Below are 25,670 nucleotides of genomic sequence, written 5' to 3'. Positions count from 1 at the left end.
GCGGGAAACGCGGGAAAAAACCCGGTGGGGGCCACTGACCGCTCATGGCCCCCCGCCGGGCCAGACCCCTCTTCTGATATAGGAATTCTAAAGAAAAAAAGTAGCGCCCCGTGTTCGCGCAATGTTCGTGTGTGCTCATTCATGCGTGTGGGGCCGCGATCGGCACTCACAGTAGGGGGCCAGAGGTACTGGTGGGCAAGGCCCCCCAGTCATCCCCTGGACGCCGGTGTGCAGATGCGTTGATGAATGTGTCCTGGTGCCAAAATTATAAATAAAAGGGACACCAGGTCAACGGGTTCAATGCCCGATTTAGGATTTGGCTACTATCATTCGCTGGCTGTTTCTATTTTCCTGTGATTGCTGATTATTGGGGATTTTTCTTTTTTGATTAATTGCCACCAGCCTTTTGAACTATTGCCTGTATCTTGGACTACGTTTATTCTTGATCCTTCTGTTACCTGGATCTGGACTTTTAACCAGATGTTTTCCTCCTAGGTCCGGACTTCCCCCCGCTGAGAGCCGATAGGCCCCCGTGACAATTGCACCTTCAACAGCAATGACCTTGGTGCCGCTGGCCAGGCTTTGGGTGTACAGAACGTTCAAGCAAGAGATGGGTTGAATTATCTTCGTTATCTTATTATTCTTTGTTCAAGAATGTATTCTATTTAATAAAACGTAAAAGGAAATCAATGAATTTGTATATGGAGAGATTGAGACAGATACATTGAGGAGAGAGATGCATATGAGATGCAATAGATAGAAGTAGACTGGTGAATGGTGGAATACAGACAACGATAGAGAGAGGGAGATAAAAAGATAGATCCTGTAGTAGGAGGTCCAGCTTTTGTTCAGCCCCCCCTTTAGTTCATAAACAAAGTTCCAGAATGTAAAAATATTCAATGTCTATCAGCCATGGTTATTCAAACATTAGACCCCAAATTCCACCCTAAAAAAACATCATAAAGTTTTTGTATCCATGGGTCATTCTTCCAAATCTCACCCCTATACTGGCCCCCGATGGTCCTTCAAGATGATGCTTCAAGGGTATCTAGGACATCAAATAGACACTTGACCCACAGTTTTCGCCTATTGGCCTTCATGATGGTCCTTTCAGAGGTATCTACGATATAAGAAATCATCAGTCTAATTTAAGCCATAGGGGCAAATTTCACTAAAAGGGCAAGGGCTAATGCTGGAGAAAAATTCGCCAAGCGTGACGTATTTTGGCAGCTTCGCACAAATTTTACTATGGGCACCAGGCATAATTTAGCGATGGACTGCTAGCGCAACTTCGCACCTAAACGGCCAGGTGTGTTTTCGCTCTGGCAAAGAGCGTTACTACGCGATTCACTGATTTTTATCGTTTTTTTACTGAACGTTAACTCTATCCACCAGACTTGCCTTCGCCAACCTCAGACCAGGCGAAGTGCAATAGAGTAGATAGGACTTGGTCCAAAAAAAAAGGGGGGTTTGAAAAGTTTTATAAGTGCCCAAAAAAAACATTGGCGTCTTTTTCTTTTACAGGGTGATAGGCTAAAAGAGATTGTAGCATTTTTTTTTTTGTAACCCTCCGCACTCCTTTCCCCCTTATTTCCTTACCAGTCGCGGACTGAGATTCACACTAGGCCCTGCATTCCCAGTACACAGAGGCCCAAGCAGCCCCCGCATCAGGCCCACTAAATAGTGACTGTCTATGGCAACTTACAGCCAGCCCCTCTGGCATTTGCCAGAACAACAGATAGCCAGTCCGGGCCTTACATATGGCACATAAACTATACTGGTGGGCTCATGTGTAGGGCAATATAACAACTTTTATTTTATTTTTTAAGGTTCCCTGGGCTTCTGTAGTGTAAAATTGTATTTGCTGCAACATATACGTCCATTGAAATTTAACTTCGCCGCCATATCAAAATTATCTAACGCTAGTGCAACTTCGCTATGCCTGCCGCTAGAAACGCGCAACTTCGTAATTGTTTGGCGGTGGCAACGAAACTTCGGCACTTGGTGAATTATTTGTTGTCTGTGTGAAAGTTTGCGGCCTGGCGAAGTGGTGGCGAAGGCGATGAAGCCGATGCTGCCGAATTTTTGCACCCGTTAGTGATTTTCCCCCATAGTACGTAGAATAATCTACGGACATCCAGATAACTTCACGCCCAAATCTCCTGAATGGCCTTTCAAGGTGGTTTTCAGGGGTAACTAGGTCAAGTAACGTGCTTACCCTTAACCTGGTTTACATTATTGTCTTTCAGGGTAATGTAGGACAGAAAATAGACATCCACCACAAGGCCTTAAGCTACTTGGCCTTCAGATGATCTTTTCAGTGATATTTACCGAAAAAACAGCCCAACCATCTTTATCCTGGCCTTCAAACTTGGCATTCAGGGGTAACTTAGGAGAACAAATATGCTTTCTCCCAAAATCTCACCCTAGCTACCCTCAGGGCTTGGGTTCATCTGTCACTGCCCCAAGGGTGTCAAGCCCTACAGTCTGGGAACCTCAGATAAGAACGCCACACAACCTTGCACACCACAGAAAGGGTAGAGCTCCACAACCATCGGAAACGCACAACGCGTCTCTGAAGCAATCGTTTGCACGGATAGAAGACTAAAATCTCATTAGAATGCTCGCCCGGCAGAATAATTATTTCCATGTTATTTGGCGTGTGATTATTGAATGGGAGGTCCATAGAGAGACATGACGAGGATTCACTTCTAATCAGCTGGACTGAGATTCAAAATAGGCCCTGGCATTTCAGCTACACAGAGGCCAAACAGCACCTCACCAGCCCACTAAATAGTGACTGTCTATGGCAACTTACAGCAGCCTCTGGTATTTGGCAGAACCCACAGATTTCCAGTCCGGGCCTGGAATAAGGTGCACAGATATGTTCTAATTTCTGGGTAGGCTCCTCTTCTGGGACCCCTCTCACCCTTAGGTTTTGTCTTCTGGATCTGTTTTCCAGATCTTCTGTGATTCTGTGATTTTAGAGAGGTCAGTTGAGATCTAAGAAGGTGATTTTCCTCCTCTAGCATGGTGTGTCTTTGAATAAGCTCATCTGTTGTATTCTCCAAATGATCCGTTCTCTCCCCCAGGCTGGTCACCTCAGACTGTATATCTTTAAGCGCTATTTTGATATTGGCTGCTATAGTGGAGAGCTGTGCAAGTACCTCAGCGGTTACAGATACTTGATCTTGCGTCAGTGTGGGCAGCATGAGGAGTTTCCCGGGGTCTCTCTGTGTGTCTAGGTGAGATAGGAGCCCAGGAGTCAGGTGGTAATTCTAGATCCGAGTCCTCTCCGCCATCTTGTGCAGGCCTGCGTGTAGCTGGTGTTTTCTGTAAGTATGGAGACATCGTCCCCGATGCTTCTTTCAGCTTTTTCTTTCCCATCGATATGTGCTCATGTGCATACACTAACACCCGCTTCTATCTGGTTGCTATAAACGTGCGTTTAGTGGGCGTTTTCGCTTGGTCGGTACGGAGCTTCCCTGCGGTGTGTGTTACTCACTCCATTGCGCGCATGGGCCCCCGAGACTCTTCTTATTAAGTTGATGGGATCAGAGTTGGGGCTGTGCGTGGGCAGGAGAGTAAAGAATATTTGAATGAATCAGAGGGAATGGGCCTGTGGGAAGGAATTATAAGCTCAGAGCTTCGTAGCTTTATTTTCTGCATCTTATTAGTTGCGAGTTGCACTTGGGTTAAGGTCAGTTCATGGGTGTTAAACGTGCGGGAGTAATTGCACGAGGGCAGCAAATAAACTGACTAGTATTGATCCACAGGTCACAGAAAAGCATCAACAACTCCTCATTCACTTCTAGTAATTTGTTCCCCTGCACTGCTGCTTTTTTTTGTAATAGGGATTCATTGAGACGCCATTGTGGTTGCGGTCTTAGATTCTGATTGTTGTCAATAATAATGTCTATAGGGGAGTGGTCTGGCCAGGTGTTGGTCCCTATCTCAAATTTAGTAACGACTTGTCAACCAAGAAATAGTCTATTTGAAAATATTTGGAGCAAGCATGTGGAAAAAAGTTATAATCCTATAATGTCTGTGGTGTGCTGTGATCTCCAGACATCGTAGAGCGATCTTTGCGTTGTTTTTGGCTTTGGCTTGGTGTGTAATTTCTCGGGGACTAGTAGTATTTCTTGACACACTCGTGTCAATTTCGTATTGCAGGGGGATATTGAAGTCTCGTCCAATGATGAGAAGCCCATTCTGCTCCTTATCTTTTTTCTTGAGTAACATTATAGAATTTGGCCTGGCGTTTGTTTGGGCTATATACGTTTGCGATAGTGTAGTTTTGTTCTGTATTTGATGGTAATGATAAGATATCTACCTTGGGGATCCATCAGTTGAGACAGTAGTTGGTGTGGAAGTTTCTTGTTATCCAGATTGCTACTCCATTTTTTGTCTGTATTTGAGGCATACAGCTGTGTGGGGAAGTGGTTGGAGTTGAGCTTTGTTGGTTTTTGGTTGATTAAGTGTGTCTCTTGTACCAGAAGTATGTTTACGTTTTGTTTTTTTTTTGCCCATTTTGTTCTTTTCTGCAGGCTATTTAACCCGTTTATGTGTTGTGATATTATTTTGATCTCCATGTTGGTATGTTAGTGTGCTTATAGATTGGAATTGACTTACTCAGGTTCAAGGTGCCGAGACTATAGGATGTGTCTCCTGGCGTCTTGATAATGTCCGGAGGTTGTTTTCCTCTGTGTCCATCAAGTGGTGGGAGGCAGGTCTCAGTCTGTTTGTTCCTGGTTGTTAGGAGAGAGGAGATGGAGTGGAAAGAAGAAAGAAGAACTAGAGAAATAGATAAAACATATATGTTAAACATCAACATTATGCTTACAACTTATTTACAGCAATACTGCAATGGTATTGGCTGGGAGGGGATTGCCCCAAAATACCCTTGGAAGGGGAATGAGGCCCGTAAAGGTCAAATGGCAGTCAACAAAGGTTGGGCTTAGAGTTCTGGGGGGGGGGAGTTGTGGATTGGCTTCCACTCCAAAGGGGGCTCCTAGATTTTGGGGAGCAAAAAAAAATGATCAAGTCAAATTTTTCTTAGTTGGTGCAAAACTGGTCCTTCTTTCTTTGTCTGATGTGTCTTGCAACTTCTAAGTGTCTGAGTCTGCTTCTTCTGCATCTATCCGAGCTTTGTGGCTCTTTCTGCTCTGTCTTGTTTGGGTTGCCCATTCCGGCTAAATGCGTGCCGTTTTTGGGTTTGTCTCCTGTATGGCTTGGTGCTTCAGGTGTGAGACCCCACTGTTTCAGAACTTGTTCTGCATGTTATGGTGTATTCATTATTACTGGGTTATCGTCTTTGTTATCCCACAGCTTCACTGGGTATAGCCATCGGTATGATATGCTGTTGTTTCTCAGTACAGTTGTAGCTTGACAAGTCTGCAAAGCTTTGCAGGTGGTTGTATTTATTCTGGAAAGTCTTTTTTATTCCAGAAGCATTGCCTGTAGCTTTTTCTTTAATGTGATAGTAATGGACTCTCATAATGGTGTCCCTGGGGGCCCCTGGTGGGGCATTCTGGCTGGAGGTAGTCTGTGGATTCTATCTGCAGTATCTGGTCTTGTGGCGTGTCCAGGAGTAATTCTCCCATCATGGTACAAACATATGTATTTAAGTTCCTGTATGGGAATTATTTCCGGAAATACCCCTTAACCTGAGTTATTGTGTCTGTTCCGTCTTCTAATCAGCCCATTTTAGCAGTTAAATGATGCACCTCTTCTTCTAATGCGCAGTTTGTGTCTATCAGTTCAGTATGTGATGTAACTATTTCTGCCCTTTTGTGTTTAGGTGATCAGTGCGTACAGCCACCTGTTTAATATCTGTGCGCAGTGAGGAGATGGCTGATCGAAGTCTCCCTGTATCTCCGTCTCAACTGTCGCCAACAGCTCTTTCATCGATGTAACTGTGAGCGGTGAGTATTCTGCTGTGTTGTCCGCCTGTACTGGACGCTTGATTGTATAGCGCACTCTGTGCGTTGGGCTGCTGCTTATGGAGTTTGCGATCCTGGAAGTAGCTCGCTTTTGGATAAACGTGGTCATTTTTACCGGGGAAGCTTTCTTTCGTGGCTTCCCATAGTCCGCTCGGTGTCCTCTGGTTATGAAGCTGTTGGCTGTTGTTTTACCAGTCTGAGCTGCTTATTTTTACTCCCGTACGTTCAGAGCTCCCCTATTACAGCTCCATCATGCTGGATGGGTTTGAGGGAGAGTATTTATGATGGATGAATACAGATGAGGGGAGAGTACTGTATGAGGAAAAGAGTACTGTATGAGGGGAGAGTACTGTATGAGGGGAGAGTATTGTATGAGGGGGAGAGTACTGAATGAGGGGAGAGTAGCTATGGGAGAGTACTGTATGAGGGGAGAGTACTGTATGAGGAAAGAGTACGTATGAGGGGAGAGTACTGTATGAGGGGGAGAGTACTGTATGAGGAAAGAGTACTGAATGAGGGGAGAGTAGCTATGGGAGAGTACTGTACGAGGGGAGAGTACAGTACGAGGGAGAGTACTGTATGAGGAAAGAGTACTGAATGAGGGGAGAGTAGATGAGGCGAGGTACTGTATGAGGGGAGAGTACTGTATGAGGAAAGAGTACTGAAATGAGGAAGAGTAGATGAGGGAAAGTACTGTATGGGGAGAGTACTGTAAGAGCGAAGAGTACAGATGCGGGAAGAGTAGATGCAGGGGAGAGTTACTGTATGAGGGGAGAGTACTGTATGAGGGGAGATACTGTACTAGGGAGAGTACAGATGAGGGGAGAGTACTGTGTATTAACAGTACTACCAGTTTTCCTGATTTTGATGGGGTGGTGCTGAATTTTACGCCCCAAAAGGGGTGGAGAAAACTGGAAAGTGGGTTGGGTTTGGGTCAGTTTGTGGGCATGATGGGGGCAATTAGGGGGCATGGTCTAATTTCTCCTGCTTTCTAATCATGAAATGCTGTGGGTCGTACCAGTGCCCCCTGGTGCTGATTCCACAAACTGCAGGGCACTTAGCCTGGGCTCCATTTGTGTTCAATGAAAACTGGGTGAGATAGGAAACAACATCTGATCAATAATTCTGGATCGTTAACTATAAATGCACGAAGCATCAGGACCTGGAGGTGCATTAAAGGCACAATCTAATGGGATATATAATATATATATATATATATATATATATATTATATATATATATATATATATATATATATATATATATATATATATATATATATATATTATATATAATTGAATAAATTTCCCGAAATATAAGGATATTATAAGTTACTGAGGAGTTTCATGACCATATAAACACGAAGGCCGAAGGCACAGTGCTTTTATACAGGTCATGGAACTCCGAGGTAACTTCTAATATCCTCATATTTTGTAACTGGGGGTACTTTATTTATTATAATACCCAAGTTTCAGTGAGTCATGTGACAGAAATGACATCAGAACTCACTGTTTATAAGGATAAAATTTACAAGATATTCATGGCTTTTGTATATTATATATTTATACAGTATATTCACAGGCAGACAAAGTACAAGCTCCTGACTCAGCCCCTGTGGAAATGAACAAGATAACGAGACATTAAATATTTACCATCCCACTCACATCCATTATGGAACAACATGACTTTACAAGGTACATTACCTGCGCCACGAGCATCACCCAACAGAGACCGCCGGCTAATGTTTGTGTGGGTAACACATGAGGGGCACATGGGTGTATCTGCTAATCTCATGGGTGCAGGGGCCCTAAAGACTTGCCATTCTTTGCTCTTTATGGTGCAGAACACAGCTCCCTACCTGGGCTCCCCAGCACCTTGAACCACTTGGAAATCTCAAGGTTGGGGTGATGCCAACGTTCTGTGCCCAAGCCATGCCCCACATGAGTACAGTATTGCCAAACACAGGGAACATTGTATTCATGTCGGGCTCTATTCTACAGCACCCCATACCCACTATTTGTCCTACTATCTGTAGGGTGTTTTATATTGTTCCAAATATTTCTCAGCACTCTGATCTTGGCTCCCCCTCCACCAATAATAGCAAAGTACAACTCAGAGCAAATCCACACGGAGAGCTTACTCTGTGCTTATTGTGTAATCATACAATGTTCTGGGGACGGACCCCTTCATCAGAGACCACCCTAATAATGAGATTATTTACCTGCATTGGGTGAAACAACTTCTTGGTTTGTTTGGTTTTCTGCGGTATGGTAAATAGATTGTAAGCTCAGAGGGGCAGGGACTGGCGCAAATAAAGTATGGAAGAGGTTTATACAGGATGGAGTTGGTACCGGTATAGGATTCATTATCCAGAAAGCTCAGAATTTCGGAAAGGCCGTCTCCCATAGACTCCATTTTTATCCAAATAATTCAAATTTTTAAAAATAATTGCCTTTTTCTCAGTAAAAATAAAGCATTAACTTGTACTTGATCTCAAATAAGATATAATTACCCTTATTGGAAGAAAATCCAGCCTATTGGGTTTATTTAATGTTTACATGATTTTCTAGTAGACTTAAGGTAGGAAGATCCAAATTACAGAAAGATCCATTATCCGGAAAATGCCAGGTCTAAGCTCTCGGAAGGAAAGAAAAGGGGGATTATTTTGCAGAGGCAGAAAGCAAGGACAGACAAATAATAAAGAAGTGATTTTCACTCTTGACGCCCTTAATCTAATGCAGCATAAAGAGGAATCACAATAAAACACATTAAAAACTTGACGCCCACGGACACTTAACCCAAATTTTCCCCTAATTGGCCTTCATGATGGTTTTCCACAGGAATCTACGATATAAGAAATCATCCGCTATTAAGCCTTCACTGAACCTCAGAAAAGCTCCCTCCCACGTTATTTTTGGGCCAAAACCCACGGCCTTTGGTATCGTGACACTATAGAGAAAAGTGATTGTAGAAGAGGATGGGGTTAGAATAAAGGGCACACAAGAAATAAGTATATTTGTAGGGACCCCGATACCCACGGAGCCACAAACCTCCTGGGTCATTGGGAGTGGGAGAAAGGGTGCAGCTGTGGGTGACTCTTCAGCCCGCTCCCCTCTATAGGAGACAATGCAGAACATTCTATTGATTGATGAAGGGATGAGCTGGAACATTTCCAGATAAACAAGGAGAAATTTCACAGCCCGACAGAACAACAAATGGACTCGGCTGACAGCGGGGGGACATGATATGATTTATTAGGCTTTTATTTACTCATCAGACTCTTGATGTCTTGAGTTTTTCTGCAATAAATTCAAGGCAACAAGTGGGTGTGAGACACAGTAACAGTTTTATTCCTTTAAAAGTTTTAAAAATGTTTTTTTCCTGCCTAGCCCACTTCTGATGACATCACTTCCCGTTTCCAGCAACGGCACTTCCTGCTTTATGGTGGTCAGTGAGTCGCGGATCAGTTTGCAGATCAGGCAGTTGCGGGTCAGGTAGGTAAAAATGTGGGTGTGGGTGCGGGTACTCTACCGTAAGGTGGGGCCTTCATATTAAAGTGGTGGTTCACCTTCAAGTTAACGTTTAGTATGTTATAGAACGAACAATTCTAAGCAACTTTTCAATTGGTCTTCATTATTTCTTTTTTAAAGTTTTTTGTATTTGTCTTCTTCTTCTAATGCTTTCCAGATATCAAATGGGGGGTCACTGACCCCATCTAAAAACAAATGCTCAGTAAGTTTACAAATTTATTGTTATTGCTACTTTTTATTACCGTACTCCTCTTTCTATCCAGGCCTCTCCTATTCATATTCCAGTCTCTTAATCAAATCAATGCGTGGTTGCTAGGGTAATTTGGACCCTAGCAACCAGATTGTGGAAACTGCAAACTGGAGAGCTGCTGAATAAAAAGCTAAATGACTCAAAAACCACAAATAATAAAAAGTGAAAACCAATATATCATACTAAAAGTTAACTTAAAGGGGTTGTTCACCTTTGAGTTAACTGTTAGTGTGATGAAGAGACAATTTGCCATTGGTTTTCAATTTTTTATTTGTGGTTTTTGAGTTATTCAGCAGCTTTTTATTCAGCAGCTCTCCAGTTTGCAGTTTCCAAAATCTGGTTGCTAGGGTCCAAATTCCCCTAGCAACCATTGACTTATTTGAATAAGAGACTGGCATATGAATAGGGGAGGGGCTGAATAGAAAGAGGAGTAATAAGAAAAGAGCAATAATAGATCATTTGTAACATTACCGAGCATTTGTTTTTAGATGGGGTCAGTGACCCCCATTTGAAAACTATTCAAATAACAACAGGAGGATACCCTTGAATGTTTACTTATAATCTACCCTTTAGATAATAGCTGAGGTCTGAATAAAAAATCAGTATGATCATATATGTTAATTTGAAAGAGAAAGAGAAAAGCACCCGCTATTATCACAGAGATGAACCTAAGGTTACTGCATTGTCACTTCCAAGACCAAACAAAATAAGGGAATCGTAGACTTGTAGTTGAGCAACACCACCCTACCAACCTTAAAGGAATGGACAATCGAAATATAGATTGCCCCTGAATGATAGGTTAAAGTGCTTTGTGCCATTAAATAAATACGAAATATGCATCAATTATATATACCTTAAATTAATTAAAATGAATTACTAAAAATTAAGTGCCCAGTGATAATTAATTCATCGACAAGTTAATGCCAATCATTAAAGTGCAGTGCTAGTACATGTGATTGATTTAAAAAGAATCGAGATCCCCAATTGATGAACGACTTGATCAGTAACTTAAAAAGATTAAATAACTGATAAATTATTTCCCAATCCACTCAGTTCATGAAAATAGTAGGAAGAATGAAAAACAAGAAGGTGGAGATGTCCCATAAACTACTGCCTGATGTTTTCTATCCCTAGGACACCACAAAGCTGAAGAAGACCGAGAAACCGGGACTGTGGCTTTGGTTGTTAAACTTTGCCCTATGCTGTTGAAGAGCTGAACTAAGCCTCAAAAAGCCACAAATCGTCGGCCCCCTTAGAATTCCAGTGCAGGATTGAGATACAAAGAAAGAGTAGTTGAAGTGAGGGATGGGTTTAAATTGCACGCCACCCCAATAAATTCCCCAATAAATATTTAAAAAGCCGCTTTTAAGCTAAAAAATAAAATCAAACAATTGTTCGCCAACACATTTCGCTAGTTTCGCTTTATCAAGGCGAATGGCGGCCCATCGGGAGATGCGCTATTTAAAACACTTCCGGGTTCCACGTTATCCGGAGGATCTCGTGAGAGTTCATCAGTATTACCTTCGGATCTTGGATCGCCGGTTACGTAGGCAAACGTCACAGCAGCAACTTTGGCACTAGCCAATGGCTCAACAGAATCTGTTCTCGGCATCACCAAGTTAACTCTTAGGTTACCGTGGTCCTAATTAGCTCATTCTATTTATCTTTCTCCTCCACTAGGCCGTCATATTAATTCTGTATATAGATTCACAATGAGATCTGCATATATTTATTGTATCAGACATCCATACATTAAGGGACACATTTACTATGGGTCGAATATCGAGGTTAATTAACCCTTGATATTCGACCATTAAAGTAAAATCCTTCAACTTCGAATGTCAAAGGATTTACTGCAAATGATCGAACGATCGAAGGAAAAATCGCTCGATCAAATGATTAAATCCTTCGAATCGAACGATTTGAAGTATTTTAATCCATCGATCGAAGGATTTTTCTTCGATCAAAAAAAGCTTCGAAAGCTTATGGGGAAGGTCCCCATAGACTAACATTGTAGTTCGGTAGGTTTTAGGTGGCGAAGTAGGTAGTCAAAGTTGTTTTTTTTTTAAAGAGACAGTACTTCGACTATTGAATGGTCGAATAGTCGAACGATTTTTAGTTCCAATCGTTCGATTCGAAGTCGTAGTTGATGGTCGAAGTAGCCAAAAAAACTTCGAAATTCAAAGTATTTTTCATTCTAATCCTTCACTCGAGCTAAGTAAAAGTGCCCCCAATTGTTCATCAATTTTAAAAGGTTTTAAACTTTAATTAATCATTAGAAAATCACCATATGGTTCTGTACTGATAACTGATGTAGAGACATAAATTGAGTATTTTAAAAGAATTTTTATATATTTATGAACTAAATGAACGCAGTAAATAGGTTATTTTCATTTATTCCTTTTGGGGAAACCGAGTCCAATTGGAATATCCAGTAGCTCCCCCGTTTAAGGAGAGCTTGTTCCAGATTACCTTTGCGTATCCCCAAATTTACTTCCTCCCAGAATTTTAATTTCCTTGGATCCATATTATGGAATCTCTTAAAGTGCTGTTTTTACCAAATCTATCCTCAAAAGAGGAGATCTTCAAGACTTTCTCACACATGTTACAGTTGCCACAGGGGTAACACTCCCCCAATTTGCCACCTTCTTATGTTGGGACCTTTGACAGTGGCTTTTTGTGAGCATGTCTTTTAGATTCGGGCTTCTTCTGTAGCTTATGGCCACATTATCTTGGAAAATAGAACCCAGGGTGCCGTCTTCCAGAAGTATAGGCTCATTTGAAAACTGGGAAGAATCAGAAAAAAGGTAAATTAAAAAAAAAAAAAAAAAAAAACCATAAAAAGTAAATAATGAAGACCAATTGAAAGTTGCGTAGAATTGGCCATTCTATAACCTGCTTAAAGTTATGTCCAATTTGTGCCCCCCTAGAACTGCTGCTGCCAAAATGGCCCTGTAATGTGTATGTTAGATAAGTGCAGGGAGATTCTCATGGCTAATCCCTTGTAAGTATCATTAAGCTTTAAATGATTGATAGAATTTTATGATACTGTGACTTTTAATTTCCACTTGTTTTAATTGTAATTTACCGTAAAATCGTTTCATGAGTTTATGAATGAAGGCGATTATTTGTACTAATTGATGGAACCACCCACGGACTCGATAAATAGCTTTGCAGTGCAGTCTGGGTAATCTGCCCCTGAGGAAGTATCTGAGATACGAAACGCGTTGGGCTAATGTTTGTTCATTTCAAAATATTGAATAAATTAACCATTTCAGCAAGATAAAGCTGCGATCCTAATTTCTTGTTATGTGCGACCCCCTAAAGAAGTCATCTTGATATTAAACTGAAGGAAAATAGAAGCCGTTTGTACAAACACCACGAGGAAAAAACGCAGACAACCAGAAGTACCGAGAGGCTCCGGTGAAGGATCCAAAGAAAACCCGACATCTATCAGCGCAACTCCCGTGTGCTAAAAATAAAAGATTGTCTCCCGCAAACCGGCATTACAGCAATGGATTCCCCTTGGCAACAGGCAGCGACATGTACAACCGGCAACAAGAGACGATCGCTACTACCAATCAGGACTGCGCGTATAATTCATTAAGGGCCGACTGCATGTGAGAGTCGCTAAGTGCAATTACCCGCAGACGATTCTTCAATTCCTGACGGTACTTCACTCTCCTCAGTTTAAAGCAACAGGTACAGTGAGCGCTGGGGACAGACGGAAGACGAGCCCTGCTCCCATATAAAAGGCAAACACATGGGCATCTAAGTGTGAGTAGATCTGATGTGCAATATTAACCGCTGTATAAAGGTGTAATACACTATCAGCCTTTTCTTCTTATAGCAATTTGTACATCCGCTTATTTGCTCAGCGCACCTCCTTTTGATCTCTGACTGACACGTGGACAAGTGGCTCCTCCCTCTTGACTCTGGTGCTGCTCATTGTTATTAGATTTGGACTTAGAGCCTTTTTTTAACCCATTGTAATTTTATCATTAAGCTTAGGCTGCCGATGTTGTAGTGCCAGGGGCAGTGTCGGACTGGGCCGGCTGGACACCATGAAAAAACCCATTGGGCCCCACAACTTTTTTCTGCAGTGACTGCCCGACGAAGGGCAAAAACAGTTGCGCACCTTCTTCCTGTATTGCCCGCAGCGCAGTGTGCCGGCTCAGAAAGGGAGGATGGAGGGGGGCCCTCAGACAGCAGCCCCGGGCCCCCCAGTCCGACCCTGGCCAGGGGTGCAATGCCACTCAATCACAGCCGCTCCTCCATTAGGGCTTACGAGGCCCCTTTGTTGGGATAACAGGAGGGCGAGGGAACTTTTTAAAAATTTAGTCTATCTGCCCTGATCTTTTTTTAAAGGACAGAATATTCAAATTGGTAAAAAAAATATATACCAGTCTCCTTATCTGTTACCCCAATGGAGCATCCAAGTGTTGGAGAGCTGATTGGTGCCATTTTCCCTGTGCCCCCAGGCAGGGCATTCCTAAAGGTGGCCATACACTGAGAGATCCGCTCGTTTGGCGATGTCACCTTGAGGTGGGCAATATCTGGCTGATCCGATCATGGGCCCTAGGGCCCAACGATCGGATCCTAACGAATAGCAATGGGCGGTCGGATCGCGGGACCGCATCAACGAATAGATGCGGCCGCGATCCGGTGGGATTTTTCGATCGGTGAAGCCCGTCGGGGGGCCCCATACACGGGTCAATAAGCTGCCGACACGGCCTGTCGGCAGCTTTTATCGGCCCGTGTATGGCCACCTTTAGAGCCTGAGTACCCCAGGGTAGAGCCCTGCAGGGTGTTGGGTACCCCCAAAAAAGCAGCGAACCTGTAGGTTGTAGGAAGGACTTTCAGATGCAGGTTGGAGGTCTGAGGGTTTGCAGGTCAAGTTCTGGATCTTAGCAAGTTTTATTCCTTTAAAAATGTTTTTTTTTTCTGCCTAGCCCCCTTCTGATGACGTCACTTCCCGTTTCCAGCAACGGCACTTCCTGCTTTATGGTGGTCAGCGAGTCGCGGATCAGTTTGCAGATCAGGCAGTTGCGGGTCAGGTAGGTAAAAATGTGGGTGTGGGTGCGGGTACTCTACCGTAAGGTGGGGCCTTCATATTAAAGTTAATACTTCAAGTTAACGTTTAGTATGTTATAGAACAAACATTCTAAGCAACTTTTCAATTAGTCTTCATTATTTCTTCTTCTTCTTCTGATGCTTTCCAGATATCAAATGGGGGTCATTGACCCCATGTAAAATAAATTCTCAGTAAGGCTTCAAATGTATTGTTATTGCTACTTTTTAATACTCCTCTTTCTGTTCAGGCCTCTCCTATTCATATTCCGGTCTCTTAATCAAATCAATGCATGGTTGCTAGGGTAATTTGGAACCTAGCAACCAGATTGTGGAAACTGCAAACTGGAGAGCTGCTGAATAAAAAGCTAAATGACTCTAAAACCACAAATAATAAAAAGTGAAAACCAATATATCATACTAAAAGTTAACTTAAAGGGGTTGTTCACCTTTGAGATAACTGTTATTATGATATAGAGAGGGATATTCTGAGACAATTTGCCAATGGTTTTTATTTGTGGTTTTTGAGTTATTTAGCTTTTTATTCAGCAGCTCTCCAGTTTGCAGTTTCCAATATCGGGTTGCTCGGCTCCAAATTACCCTAGCAACCATTCATTTATTTGAATAAGAGACTGGAATATGAATAGGAGAGACCTCAATACAAAGAGGAGTAATACAAAAAGAGCAATAATAGATTATTTGTAGCTTTACTGAGCACTTGTTTTTAGATGGGGTCAGTGACCCCCATTTGAAAATTCTGAAGAATCAGAAAAAAAGGTAAATGAAAAACAATAAAAAGTAAATAATGAAGACCAATTGAAAAGTTGCATAGAATTCACCATTCTATAATCTACTGAAAGCTGAACAACCCCTTAATGGACAAGTGGAAAACCAGGTGATTTGCATGAACTTCCGAGGGGTTATCTCAGTTCCACTTACAACTCTTAGGGCCCCAGGCCACCAATGTTTTTAACTCTTAGGGCCCCAGGCCACCAATGTTTTTAACTCTTAGGGCCCCAGGCCACCAATGTTTTTAACTCTTAGGGCCCCAGGCCACCAATGTTTTTAACTCTTAGGGCCCCAGGCCACAATGTTGTTAACTCTTAGGGCCCCAGGCCACCAATGTTTTTAACTCTTAGGGCCCCAGGCCACCAATGTTTTTAACTCTTAGGGCCCCAGGCCACCAATGTTTTTAATTCTTAGGGCCCAGGCCACCAATGTTTTTAACTCTTAGTGCCCCAGGTCACCAATGTTTTTAACTCTTAGGGCCCCAGGCCACCAATGTTTTTAACTCAATCGCTTTAGCAGGAACCCCCCAACCCAAAAGGACGTCTCATAACCTGGAGAAAGTGTACCCAAAAAACAAATCCAGCTTAGTCATTGGCCAATATCAAGCTCCTTCATATACTAAATGTCTGGTATAGTGACAATAGGCTGGTGGGAAGTGGATGGAATTCCAGTGTTAAGAAAGGGGCCTTGGACTTGAATGGAAATGCTGTTACATTGTGGCCTATGGAGTAAAGCAATATTCTAGTTCCCTCCAATCATTAGAGATCAGTATGTGTCCCTATGTCTTTCAGCCCCGTCATGTACATATTAATCAATTAACCCTGCAGAGATATTAACCCATTCCCTTCTTCAACTAAACCCCTGTATCAGCACCACCACCCAATTTTACCCTCACACAACCGCTCAGTCATCTTTAGTAGAACGAGGCACAGGAGCCCCTTCCCTCAATATTCACCATAGGGATTAAAGAAAAACACAGAGACATATTTATGGAGAAACAGGATTTATTACAATTAATAGGCAATTTATATTTGGGCCTCCCTAACAGTGGATGATCCAGAGGAAGGAGAAAACCCCTAGAGTGCTATGGGGGTCAATCTGCACTGAAGGTAAAAATTCCTTCCTGACTCCTAGAAACGGCAGTCGGTTCTACACCCTGGATCATGGCTAGACCCCCCCGCCCCCTACCTATACACCCCCACCTCCTATTCACCCCTCACCTATACACCCCCTCAACCTTCTCCTATACTCAACCCCCTACTCTCCCTCCTTTACATAACCCCCTACTCTCCCTCTTGTACACAACCCTCTACTCACCGTCCTGTACACAACCCCCTACTCCCCCTCCTGTACACAACCCCCTACTCTCCCTTCTATACACAACCCCCTACTCCCCCTCCTATACTCAACCCCCTACTCTCCCTCCTATACTCAACCCCCTACTCTCCCTGCTGTACACAACCCCCTACTCTCCCTCCTGTGCATAACCCCCACTCTCACTCCTGTACATAACCCCCACTCTCCCTCCTATACGCAACCCCCTACTCTTCCTCCTGTACTTAACCCCTACTCTCCCTCCTATACTCAACCCCCTACTCTCCTTCCTGTACACAACCCCCTACTGTCCCTCCTATACACAACCCCCTTCCTTTCCTCCTATACTCAACCCCCTACTCTCCCTCCTGTACACAACCCCCTACTCTCCCTCCTATACATAACCCCCACTCTCCCTCCTGTACATAACCCCCTACTCTCCCTCCTGTACATAACCCCCACTCTCCCTCCTGTACACAACCCCCTACTCTCCCTCCTGTACATAACCCCCAACTCTCCCTCCTATACATAACCCCCACTCTCCCTCCAGTTCATAACCCCCTACTCTCCCTCCTGTACATAACCCCCACTCTCCCTCCTGTACATAACCCCCAACTCTCCCTCCTATCACAACCCCCTAATCTCCCTCCTATACACAACCTCCTACTGTCTCTCCTGTACACAACACCCACTCTCCCTCCTTTACACAACCCCCCACTCTCCCTCCTGTACATAACCCCCTTCTCTCCCTCCTGTACACAACCCCCTACTCTCCCTCCTGTACACAACCCCCACTCTTCTTCCTGTACACAACCCCCACTCTCCCTCCTGTACACAACCCCCACTCTCCCTCCTGTACACAACCCCCTACTCTCCTTCCTGTACATAACCCCCTACTCTCCTTCCTGTACATAACCCCCAACTCTCCCTCCTATACACAACCCCCACTCTCCCTCCTGTACATAACCCCCTACTCTCCCTCCTGTACACAACCCCCTACTCTCCCTCCTGTACATAACCCCCACTCTTCTTCCTGTACACAACCCCCCACTCTCCCTCCTGTACACAACCCCCTACTCTCCTTCCTGTACATAACCCCCAACTCTCCCTCCTATACACAACCCCCACTCTCCCTCCTGTACATAACCCCTTACTCTCCCTCCTGTACACAACCCCTACTCTCCCTCCTGTACATAACCCCCTACTCTCCCTCCTGTACATAACCCCCTACTCTCCCTCCTGTACATAACAGACAGACACACACAGACATATGCTCTCGGGATAGGTAGGTTGGAAGGAAAGGATTCAGGCCGTGGTGGTGGGTCGGCGGCAGCAGGTGAGTCTTTGGGTGGAATGCTGAAAAGAAAAGATTTAGAAAATGTTAAGATAAGAATAAAGACAAACACTTGTTTCTTTATGATATTAAAGGCTCAGTGTTGCTTTAAGAGCGCACTATTTGTTGGGCCTTTGGGGACTGTTTGGGTCTCTCTACACATGGAATGCCAGGGCCTTTTATGAATCTCAGTCTGAGCCTGCGCCATTTATTCTTTTATACTCTTTGATCAGCTGGTGCCAGTCCATTACCCAGTGGCAACCCATTTCCAAAGGTGGATATCTAAGCCAGATGTCCAGCAGCCCTGTAAGAGTTACCTGCCTCCCCTGTTATTGGCCTACTATACAATCAACACTTTATCTGCAGACTTAGATCCCTGTCAGCAACCTCTTACACCCTAAAGGCAGCCAAACATTGGTCTATGGGGTGCGCCCTCAAAGTGATCAGCCTGCGGGCTCAACAGACAGGGTGTATGGCTTCCTTTCTATTGCTCTGATTGAAAATGCTCAGAAGAGCAGGAAGTAAAGTGGAGCTGCATTGGACAACATGAGGTATCTCTAGAAGAAGGGTAATTGTCAGTAAATTGATACATTACCCAAATCCTGCGGAGCCTCTTCATTATGGCCTTCTTGACCCGTTTTCGGAGGGTCGGCCTTTCTACCACCGAAGGATCTTCGATGGTCACTTCCACCTCAGGAGCTTGTTCTTGAGCTGCTTCCTCTTCTTTCTCCTCCTCCGGTGCAGGAGCCTGTTGTTCCCAAGGGTCTCCCTCTTCTCTCCTTCCTCCTCCTCCCTCCGTAGGAGCTTGATGTTGTCCAGGAGCTCCCTCTTCTCTCTGCTCCTCCTCTTCCGCAGCAGGAGCTTGATGTTGTCCAGAGCTCCCTCTTCTCTCTGCTCTTCTCCTCCGCTGCAGGAGCTTGTTTTTCTCCAGGAGCTCCTCTTCTCTCTCCTCCTCCTTCTCCTCCTCCGCAGCAAGAGCTTGTTCTTCTCCAGTAGCTCTGTCCTCTCTCTCCGCAGCAGGAGCTTGTTCTCCAGGAGCTCCCTCTTCTCTCTGCTCTTCCTCATCTGCTGCAGGAGCTTGTTGTACTCCAGGAGCTCCCTCTTCCTTCTCCTCCTCCACTGCAGGAGCTTCTTCCTCCTCTCCCTCAGCTGCAGGACTTGGCTTTTGTTCCTCACTAGATTTGAAGGGAAATAAATGTCATTATTGTCATTATTGTAAAGTGGCAGTAAACGTAATTGAAAGTATTTTGTGCAAAATACATACCCAGCAGCCTCCTGCAGCTTCTGCTCCCTCTCCCAGAGCGTCATGGCAAGCTGGTGAAGGTGCCATTGGATAGTCTGCGGGTGCAGGGGAGGCACAAGGATAGGAGCAAAGGGGAAAGAAAGGAGACAGTTATGATTATGTCTGTATATGTGCTGCTAATAGTACCTTTATACGCTGAGGGCAGTGAGGGTGTGGGATTCCCATGTGATGGGGGAACTTACATTCTGCAGCCGCAGATACTCGAAATGCTGCCCCCATCTCCGGTGTTCCGATGATGCTTCCTGTGGAAGGAGAGAGTCAATGTTAATAATATAATTATTATAGAGACACACAGTGAATAATAACCTCTCCTATAATAATAATAATAATAGTGACACTTACAGGAGGCAGCAACTCCTCACTGTAGAGGGCGATACACTCCCTCTCGAGCACTTCCTGTAACATAAAGAAAGTAGCAGTGTTACACAAGAGCTGGCAATCTAATATCATTTATTCTCTATTTATCTAGACATCTGTTCTGCATTACATACCAGATAATGGATCAACACCAGTACTCATAAATGTTGTCTCTGTGCGTCGTCCTCGGGGTCGCTGAAATATCGAAGAATAAAGTCCTCTCTGAAAAAGAAAAATATCACTGAGCGTTAATAAAAACATTTTCCAGCCTTATTGCCCTTGCACTTACCCCTGGGGCAATAGCAAATGATTCCCAACATGTAATAAGAGCATTTATGTTTTACTTACAGGACGACGTTCTTGCCGAAGTGGACCCGGTAGTGATGTTCTGCGGGAAAAAACACATTTATGTTAAATACTGAGCTAAAGGGGGGAAGGAATTCACATGTAATAAAACGTAGGAACTGATAAATAGAATAGGATTTTACCGTAATAAGAGGCAAGGGCCTTAAAGTCGGTGTCTTCCTCCCTGAAGTCCTCCAGGATGACGTACAGCGTCTGTAAGTGAAAGGAAAGAGCATTAGGGACAGAATACTAAATGGCTCTAAATGCTGCTCACAGTCAGTCTGGATCTGAGGAGAATAGAGACAGAAAAGGGTTTGGGGTTTCTATGGGGCAAACATTCCAGGAATAAGGAGATTTTATTCTGAAAAAAGGAAATAAATGTGGTTGTTTTTCATGGATGTCAGTTCTACCCGCACAGAGGAAAATGGTATGGCAGCTCCCACCTGTATGTATAAAGGAAGCAGTGCAGACAGACAGACAGACAGCTGCTTAAAGGGGAAGGAAACCTAGATGGTGCAAAAACCCTCCCCCCCCTCCCTTGTGTTGCCCACCTCCCTTCTCCCCCTGGCCTACCCGTCCCGCTGGGCAAATGCCCCTAACTTGTTACTTACCCTTCTGCGCAGGTCCAGTCCAGGGAGTTCACAGACATCTTCTTCCACGCGATCTTCTTCCTGCTTTGAACTGCGTTTTGGCGCCTGCGCAGTAGGAGCATTTCGCCGGTACGGATCTACCGCGCATTCGCCAAAAGTCACGAAGTACTTTTGGCGCATGCGCAGTAGATCGTACCGGCAAATGCTCCTACTGCGCATGCGCAGTCAAAGCAGGAAGAAGATCGCGTGGAAGAAGATGTCGTCTGTGAACTCCCTGGACTGGACCTGCGCAGAAGGGTAAGTAACAAGTTAGGGGCATTTGCCCAGCGGGACGGGTAGGCCAGGGGGGAGGATGGGCAACACACTGGAGGGGGGGAGGGTTTTTGCGCCAACTAGGTTTCCTTCCCCTTTAAGGAGGGCTTATAGAAGAGTGAAAGGGAAACAGCAGTTCAGATGAGAGAGGATTTATTTTACACTGAGGCATTACCAGGAGAGATGTCTTGATCGTTATCTCCTCCATCGTCGACACCTAAAGGGACAAATGGACACAATCAGGCAAAATGAAGTCACGGTTACAGGGTTTGTTCACCTTTAAATAAACGTTTAGTATGATGTAGAGAGTGATATTCTGAGAAATTTGCACTTGGGTTTCATTTTTATAATTTGTGGTATTTTTCAGTTATTTAGCTTTTTATTCAGCAGCTATAAAAAAACTTTAATTTAGACCAATTGAAAAGTTGCTAAGAGTTAGCCATCCTATAACATACTAAAAGTAAACTTAAAGGCAATTATTTCCTTATGTATATTCCCCTATTTGTATTATTAATGCTGCTGATAGCGATGGATGGGCTTCTTATAAATCCCATATACAGTAACCGTATGGGCTCATATGCACAAAGCCACGTGGGACCCCCCTCAAGTGAATTTAGGGCAGATTTGCTGAAGAAGAAATCATGTGCTGAATCAGTTGAATTTGCAAGATTTACCTCTTCAAGAAGATTCTCCGATGTTAAAAAAATAAATTGGGGGCGGCACAAGGCCGGGGCACCCCAAGGGGGTCTCCCTAAGGAACCCCTGGCTCTCTCTTACACTGTTCAGATGAAGATGGATGTGACTGAACAATGGAGAAGCCAAAAATAAACCCAGGTGTTATCAGGCAGGTGTAACAGCAAAATCACAGTCCAAAAAAAGCAGGAAAAGCTCTGTAGCAATCTGTATAGAAAAGAGAATAAAAAGGCAAGTTAATGAATTTAGTGCTTAATATTTCCTATATAATACAGAGGAAGGCAGAGATCTATTGTCCCCTAAACTTGAGCTTTGTCAGGTCCTGGGCCCTTTTTCTTTATTGTAGTAAATGTTATTTGTCAAATAACCCCAGAGGGAATATACACTTAACCCAGAGCCAACCAACGGACTAAACCAACTGTCAAATCCCTATGGGTAAAGTCACCTCTCTTCTATGGGACCTGCTGTATGTCCCCCCCCACTCATTTACTATCACCCCCTACTGTCCCCATGGCACGTGCCTCTGCTTCCCACCCCTAGTTACAGACTGGGGGTCACCAACTATCTCATTTTTCACTAAAATAAGGGATATTTGGCAAAAAAATGTCTTGGAGAGAATATACACTTAACCCAGAGCCAACCAACGGACTAAACCAACTGTCAAATCCCTATGGGTAAAGTCACCTCTCTTCTATGGGACCTGCTGTATGTCCCCCACTCATTTACTATCACCCCCTACTGTCCCCATGGCACGTGCCTCTGTTTCCCACCCCTAGTTACAGACTTGGATAAAGGGAACATGTATTTAGCTACAATGTTGGTACATAAGAGCAGGGCTGGGGGCAGATACCAGGGGGCAGAGGAGTAATTCTCTAAGGAGCCTGTCAGTACTGGGAACACAAATGAAGCAGCTTATGGTGAGGTACAGGGGTCCCCAAATGTTCCCTTCATTAATAAATGTGAATATTTGCGACAGTCCTGTGTAACTGACAAATCCTGGTCTGTGTCTCCCAACCAGCACTAAGATTAAAGGCTCCTCCCAAGCACATTTTAGGGGAAAAACCTTCAAATTCACTAAAATCAGTGGGAGGCGCAACACCCACTAGTCTGGGGGGAAAACATTGCCCTAATTCCTGCCTCTTTTTGCACTAAAATAAAGTTTTTTGACAAGAAGTCTCCCAGAGGGAAAGTCCACTTACCTCTCACCACAGGGCCAACCAACGGACTGAACCAACTGTCACAACGCCCGGGTGAAGTCACCTCTGTTCCCTGCTCTTAAAGGGCAAGTTTCCCATTTTGATGAGTGAGGTTTATATGGCATTTATTTCTAATTAGATGTGCAGTACATACACAGCCTATTAAGTACACTGAGTATTGCTTTGTATGTGTGGCCTATTGAGTCTGTTGGATCCATTCATTCATCAGCCAGGGTTCCAATCAGTGCTGCTGCTGTTGTTCATAGCACACAAATTATATATATACATATATCCAGCACCCGTAGCGGCTATATCCTCTTTGTCTATTAAACTCCCACCAATCCAACTATAATTAGGCCTTTGGGTTCTATAGTCGCTCACCGTTCAATCCACGTGGCCGGGTGCTCTTGGCCTGAGCCCTACACTTATGATTTCATGTTTGTTTTTAAAATTGCGAAAAATATACCAGTCTCCTAATCTGTTACCCCAATGGAGCATCCAAGTGTTGGAGAGCTGATTGGTGCCATTTTCCCTGTGCTCCCAGGCAGGGCAGTCCTAAGAGTCTGAGTACCCCAGGGTAGAGCCCTGCAGGGTGTTGGGTACCCCCCAAAAAAGCAGCGAACCTGTAGGTTGTAGTAAGGCCTTTCAGATGCAGGTTGGTGGTCTGAGGGTTTGCAGGTCAAGTTGTGGATCTTGAAAAGTTTTATTCCTTTTTTTTTAAAGTTTTTAAAAATGTTTTTTCTCTGCCTAGAGCAATTCTGATGACATCACTTCCCATTTCCAGCAACAGCACTTCCTGCTTTATGTTGGTCAGCGTGTCGCGGATCAGTTTGCAGATCAGGCAGTTGCGGGTCAGGTAGGTAAAAATGTGGGTGTGGGTGCGGGTACTCTACCGTAAGGTGGGGCCTTCATATTAAAGTGGTGGTTCACCTTCATGTAAACGTTTAGTATGTTATAGAACAAACAATTCTAAGCAACTTTTCAATTGGTCTTCATTATTTCTTTTTTAAAGTTTTTATTTATTTGCCTTCTTGTGATGCTTTCCAGATATCAAATGTGGGGGGTCACTGACCCCATCTAAAAACAAAATACTCAGTAAGTCTACAAATTTATTGTTATTGCTACTTTTTATTACTCCTCTTTCTATCCAGGCCTCTCCTATTCATATTCCGGTCTCTTAATCCAATCAATGCATGGTTGCTAGGGTAATTTGGACCCTAGCAACCAGATTGTGGAAACTGCAAACTGGAGCGCTGCTGAATAAAAAGCTAAATGACTCTAAAACCACAAATAATAAAAAGTGAAAACCAATATATCATACTAACAGTTAACTTAAAGGGGTTGTTCACTTTGAGTTAACTGTTAGTATGATGTTGAGAGGGATATTCTGAGACAATTTGCCATTGGTTTTCATTTTTTATTTGTGGTTTTTAAATTGTTCAGCAGCTTTTTCCAAAATCTGGTTGGTAGGGTCCAAATTACCCTAGCAACCATTCACTTATTTGAATAAGACACTGGGATATGAATAAGGGAGGGGCTGAATAGAAAGAGGAATAATAAAAAAGAGCAATAATAGATCATTTGTAGCTTTACGGAGCATTTGTTTTTAGATGGGGACAGTGACCTCCATTTGAAAACTGGAAAGAATCAGAAAAAAAGGGTAAATAACAAAACAATATAAATTAAATAATGAAGACCAATTGAAAAGTTGCGTAGAATTGGCCATTCTATAACATACTAAAAGCTAACTGACAGTTGAACAGCCCATTTAATGGACAAGTTGATAACCAGGTGATTGTGCCGTTGGCATGAACTACCCACTGACCTTGTCCAGGGCCACTTTAATATCAGGGCAAAAGGGGAATCTGCCCAGGGCCCACTGCTTTTCGGGGCCCACTGGCAGCCTGATAATTCTTTTTTATTTAAACTTTATTAATCTATTTTTTGCCCCTCCTCAGCGTCAGGCCTGCACAGGAGATTTCTTGATAGGTAGGGGGCAGAGGAGAGCGCAAGAAGGAGGAAGCCGGAAGCAGATGGAGACAGGAGGAAGCCCAGTGGCAGAACCCCCTCAAGGCCGCTGGCGGTATGGCAGTGCTGCTCCAATCACGCTCACGGTGTGTTTGCAAGTACGTCTGTTCATTCTCACTCTGGCTGCAGCCTGACAAGTGCAGCAACAACAGAAAAACTTGTGGGTGAAGTGCGGACCTCTCTGCTTCTCATCTCTCCTCCAGCACCGGCACAGGATTTCCACTGCAAGTGTTATATTACTAATAATGCAACCAAGTAGAGTCTCTCTCCCCATGTATCATTGCTCTGGGGCGGCGGGTTTTGGAGCGAGGCAAAACTAAGGAGAAGTTTCTTCCCCCAGGTATGACATGAGCTGACCCCGTGTGCTGGTGCCTTTACTCAGTTTCGGGAGGATCCATGGACTCTCGCGATGGGGCACCAAGTGCAACTTTCTGCTGCTGCCGTTTCTGGCTTCTCTGTATTTAATGGCAGCACTTAGCAGGCGGCAGGTGTCAGTACCTGACCCTGGAAAGGGAGCAGCTGCCCCTGTGCCGTGGAGGGAGATGATAACTTAGGGGTCGGAGAAGTGCAGAACCAGTAGGGGCACCAGGTGCTGAGCTGAATAGTCTTTTAGTTGAG

General features: G+C 44.0%; 3 protein-coding genes and 1 long non-coding RNA gene across 7 annotated transcripts in view; 1 reads left to right on the top strand and 3 right to left on the bottom strand.

Moving 5' to 3' along the window:
- The window catches only part of LOC121393056, a 1,743,327-nt gene that overhangs the window by 808,608 nt on the left and 909,049 nt on the right, over positions 1-25,670 (bottom strand). The window lies entirely within an intron of this gene.
- LOC121400993 overlaps positions 1-25,670 on the bottom strand; it is an 840,200-nt gene that overhangs the window by 92,197 nt on the left and 722,333 nt on the right. The gene's annotated exons all lie outside the window — the stretch shown is intronic.
- Positions 5,888-9,390, top strand: LOC121401048. Its single transcript, XR_005966076.1, has 3 exons — positions 5,888-5,924; positions 7,524-7,636; positions 9,332-9,390. It is a non-coding gene; the product is annotated as an uncharacterized LOC121401048 (long non-coding RNA).
- On the bottom strand, positions 18,093-20,035 carry LOC121401017 (cilia- and flagella-associated protein 251-like). Its single transcript, XM_041585424.1, has 6 exons — positions 20,023-20,035; positions 19,874-19,927; positions 19,714-19,773; positions 19,493-19,566; positions 18,824-19,403; positions 18,093-18,251 (listed from the first exon to the last, which is right to left on the bottom strand). The coding sequence occupies exons 4-6, from the start codon at positions 19,534-19,536 to the stop codon at positions 18,201-18,203; spliced, it is 675 nt and encodes a 224-aa protein (XP_041441358.1). The 5' UTR covers positions 19,537-19,566; positions 19,714-19,773; positions 19,874-19,927; positions 20,023-20,035; the 3' UTR covers positions 18,093-18,200.

This window comes from Xenopus laevis, chromosome 3L, assembly GCF_017654675.1.
Source record: "Xenopus laevis strain J_2021 chromosome 3L, Xenopus_laevis_v10.1, whole genome shotgun sequence".
NCBI classification, from domain to species: domain Eukaryota; kingdom Metazoa; phylum Chordata; class Amphibia; order Anura; family Pipidae; genus Xenopus; species Xenopus laevis.
This window is presented reverse-complemented; position numbering and strand designations above follow the sequence as displayed.